Genomic DNA, 4,594 nt, shown 5'->3' on the forward strand with positions numbered 1-4,594 from the left:
CTTTAAGACTACATCACAAATCAGAGTTCAACTCCGGTTCACAACACAAGCTTATGATATATAATCAAGTATGCAGGCACAAAAATGTACATTTGGCCTCTTCAATAAATACTGTACATATTGTCATACTACGTAGCTACCTGGCATTCAAATTCTACAAGACCACATCACTTGTTTTCAGTTTTCAAATTACTGTACAGAGCTGGATAAATAGATACAGCCATGCATTGTAGAACTGACATGCAGTCTTTGAGACTGCCTGAGTATAAGTGATAGGAAAGGAAGGGTCAGGAGTCAGCAAGTCATTCTGCACCGAGGTCCAGTCTCTAAAGACAAACCCAGTGTGGTGTTGTATCTGGACACGATCGCCTAGAGAAGCAGAAAGCGGTGAACTGCATGGGTTTGACTGCTCCCAATAGCATGCATATAGAGCCCTGTACAGGCAACAGAGTGACATGAGGGCAGAATGTGACACTTGTCAGGAGCCCTGACAGAGCAGCAAGCAGCTGTTGTTTTGATAGCATTGACTGTAGGCCCCCAGGGACACGGAGACGCCGCTGGGCTTCTTTCTGAGGACGTGTCAGTTCAACTGTCACTTTAAGATACGGAGACAGAGGAAGACTTCTAAATGCCTAAAGACACTTAAGACATTTGGACTATTATTTAAGTGCTATAACCACTAACTACACTAGTTTGTTTCTACGACAGACGCTTTATAGTAGCAGTCATATTCTGCTACACTGCATACACCAGAAACAGTTGGCCTTTTCTATACACAACACTCAGTTTTCTTAATGCTTCTGCTCCTCTATTTACTTAGAACACACAACAACACTCAACTCTGAAAAAGCCTGGGGTCAAATGTGTAATTAACAAAGTCCACACTGAAATGCTCAGGGTGATTGGGTGGCAGATGGCTCAATCAATAATACTGATTGGTACTGATGAGAGGTTGTGTGGGGAGGTCACCAGCCTAGTAGCAAATAATAAATAAGTACTTGATCTAAAATAATTCTGTATGGGCAATATATCGACTATGATATATGAGACTCAATATCGTCTTAACTTTTGGATGTCGTAATATCGTGTTTTGAAGTGTTGTCTTTTCCTGGTTTTAAAGGCTGCATTGCAGTAAAGTGATGTCATTTTCTGAATTTACCAGACTGTTCCAGTTGTTGCCCACTAAGTCATTGTATGCAACTTATTGATAATCATTTATCTAAAATCTTATCGTGCAACAAAAGTCAACCCTACAATATTGCAACATTGAGGTATTAGGTCAAAAATATGGTGATATTTGTTTTTTTTCTCTCCGAATTGCCCAGCTCTGATTCCCAAACATACACGTTGGATGCGGGGAACACCTAGAGGCATAGAGAGGAATTATTCCGGATAGCGTCCAAAGTCAGAACACGTACAAATCCACTGAGCGCAGCAGGTATCTGCCCGTTATAGCAATTCCACTTGTTCCACCCATTTCCTACAGACAGAGGGCTCAGCTGCCAATGCGAGCAATCCAGAAGCTTGTCCGCTTTGGATGGACTCGTTACTCTCAACCGCCAGTTTATAACATAATCTTCAAATGGGCACTTGAGCTTTTTTTTTTTTTCTGTTTTTTTTAGAAAGCTGCTTCATGGAAAACAATGCATCTTCAGTGGTCCCCATGGTTCATTAGTGGGTATACGGTTATCATCAAAAAACTAAGAACTAAGAATTCTACCTTTCTGCCCGTCCTATCAAATTAAACTGCTACTCCCTAGCTGATACATCCCTAACTATCTAACACTCTATTCTAAAGGAAATACATAAAAGACGCCATTTCAAGGGATCTTAGAAGATAACAGGACTTAATGTCTTACAAATTAAATTCAGGACAGTCCCATCCAACAGTTTGCGCAATGGTAAACGCTTCAATCCTTCTCTACTTATTTTTGTTTAGCAAAAGACAGGTTGTGTGAATTGCCAAAATGGGAAAAATGGTTTAATACATGAATTGAATAAATACACGTCTTGTTCTTACTTGGTCAAAACATTTTAGATGCAGATAATTGCATAGAAGCAACTTGAACCACAATTGGTCACAAAAAGAATTAACCGAGTTACTCGTAGTTTGTAAAAAGCAGTCCAACATTAACCAAACAGTTACTGACTCCATGTTTTAGATTCAGACAGTTCCGCTCAATTTTCGTTGGACAGTTGTTGGTCCAGTTTGGATCAGAGGTGGCTGCAGGGGGGGGGGGGGGGGGGGGGGGGGGGGGGGGGGGGCTGACGGTCTCAATCTTCGGCCTGACTCGAGCGCCATTCTTCAAACGCTTCAATTTGCCTCTCTCTGTCTCTAAGCCAACGGTCATCTGTCCCGAGTTTTTATGGGAGGTGAGGTGGCTGCCCCGGCTCTCACAACCTGTGCAATGCAAAGATAGAAAGAGTCAGGGCAGCACACCCCACACCCCGACCAGCAACCCTTACAACTCAAACGCTGCCTCAAGAGCACGACAGAGAAAACACAAACTCTTTGGTGTTCAAGTGTTGACCTTTTTCCTTATCTACTTCCATGATAGTGTTTTGGCCATTTGTCATTTTCAAAAAGCAGCACGATAAAAGATGTCTTTGCATACATGTCAATTTAAGAATTCATTTTCTTCTGCTTTGACATTTTTTTCTATCACTGTTAAGGGGTAAAAAAAAAAAATGCCACTCAATGGAACACATTCACTGCACGTTTAACATTCAAAATGCCAAGTAAGGGAGGGATGTGGGGCTGCAAATATTGTTTTCATCAATTGATTTTTTTGTTTGGCAGATAAAATGTCAGAAAACAGTGGACATCTAACTCGTGCCCAAAGTGACATCTTCACAAAATATTTGGAATTTTTGCTTGAAAAAAAAGTTAAGTGATTATAAAATGTAATAATGAAATAAAATAATGTAATAGCATTTAATTAATTTTTGCTGATTGACTAACAGTTTAAACTGTGGAGGTATTATGTAGTTTAAATTGCTGAAAGTGCTGAGTTTCACTCAGAAATTTGAAAAGAAAAACACAGCACAGTAGTGTTGGAATGACGCAGTGAGGACGGTTGTATTTCTTTCAAAAAGTAAAAACTAGCACCATAGAAGTTAGTATGGCAAGACTCTGTTGTTTAGTAATGGAATTTGTTTTGTAGAATATGCATTCCTCTGAATTTATCATAACAACAGGCAAACATAGAGGAAGTGTTGAGTTTGTATCAACGGCAAATTCAAGCCGGAGCAGATCAGAAAGGAATTTTAACATTACAAAATGTTAAAATAGGCTTTAAAAGCAAGACAAAAATTGGAAAAAAATGCCTGTCTTTAATACAAACTTGTTACACATGAAAGCTTCCTCCCATGTCAAATGCCCAAAAAAGCTTAGTTATGTTTCAACATAACAAATCAAAAATGCATACACTGGTTAAAGTAACAGTGAGCCAATCACAGACAATATGAAATACATGAAAGGGAATTGTGGTCACATGACAATGTTTTAACAAGGTGCCTGCTGTGATCTAGCTCTTTTCTTACGGAATCCAAAGTCAAAGAAAAATTCTGGTTATTAGATGGCTGACACCTGAAATCCCAAGAAAGGAGCCGAATAAATTGTGCTATTCATTACGTCTTAATGAACTGTGCAAATGTATGTGGCAGGTCAATACAGGGGGCCTATGGAGAAGATACCCTCAGACCCCTCATTCTGCAGAGAGCAGGCGGCCAGAGCCTAATGAAGACTGAACTTTAATCATCAGGGAGGATATGGCTGCCTCACGAGACCCCCCCCCCCCCCCCCCCCCCCCCCGACACACACACAAGAGTATGTTTGATAACCCCAACCCTGGTTTCCTCTCTGAAACACACCCCCACATACACCCCCACACAACCCCTCCCCCCCTCCCTCCCTCCCTTCCTCCCTTCCTCCCTCCCTCACCTCACAAGGTTTTCGTTGTCGCCCGGCCCTTTGCAGGTTGTACACTCAGTCCTCGTGTCGTCACCTTTGGGTTTTTTCTGCATTGCAGAGTGGCGTTGTCGGCGTTCCCGTGGCAGTGGTTCCTATGGAAACACGGCTGATTAGAATCGCGAGCTGTATGGGCACTTAGTGCTCGGGATGTAAAAAAGGAATGAAACGTTAAACGGAGGAGAGATGGGGAATACACCAGAACATTTCCCAAAGCCAAGTCATTAAAAAGTGACGGTTAGGATTAGCCTGATGTGGATTCCTTAAGGACAACATTTCTGGACATTTCTTATGTTTATGTGATTACAGCAAATAATTTTGACGGTGTTAGTTTTTGTTTATATAATCTAAGTACTGCATTTATAGTCACAGTTAATATTTAATTATGATCTACTGCACTGTTCAATCCCTGCACTGTTCCCTTTTGCACACAGTCTACCATAGTACCTTCCCTTATGATGGTCATTGCATTTCTGTGAGTGATTTTTATTTTTGTTCTTATGTATGTGTGATATATGTGTGTATATGTGTTTGTTGTGTTACGGTTGTCTAAGCTACTGGATGCCTAAAATTTCCTTCAGGATGAATAAATAAAGTAAGTAAGTATATATGTGTGTATCTATC

General features: G+C 40.7%; 1 protein-coding gene across 5 annotated transcripts in view; it reads right to left on the reverse strand.

Moving 5' to 3' along the window:
• Nucleotides 1-4,594, reverse strand: part of phf14 (PHD finger protein 14) — a 102,728-nt gene that overhangs the window by 41,209 nt on the left and 56,925 nt on the right. For 2 of the 5 annotated variants that reach the window (XM_032535296.1, XM_032535295.1), the window contains exons 16-17: nt 3,944-4,065; nt 2,263-2,401 (exon numbers count right to left, since the gene is read on the reverse strand). In XM_032535296.1, coding sequence (XP_032391187.1) covers nt 2,395-2,401; nt 3,944-4,065 — 129 coding nt within the window. In that variant the 3' untranslated portion in view covers nt 2,263-2,394. Of the gene's footprint in view, nt 2,229-2,259; nt 2,402-3,943; nt 4,066-4,594 lie in introns of those variants that run through there. The other 3 variants (XM_032535293.1, XM_032535294.1, XR_004334933.1) reach the window with 2 other exon arrangements.

Source organism: Etheostoma spectabile, chromosome 14, assembly GCF_008692095.1.
Source record: "Etheostoma spectabile isolate EspeVRDwgs_2016 chromosome 14, UIUC_Espe_1.0, whole genome shotgun sequence".
Lineage (NCBI taxonomy): Eukaryota > Metazoa > Chordata > Actinopteri > Perciformes > Percidae > Etheostoma > Etheostoma spectabile.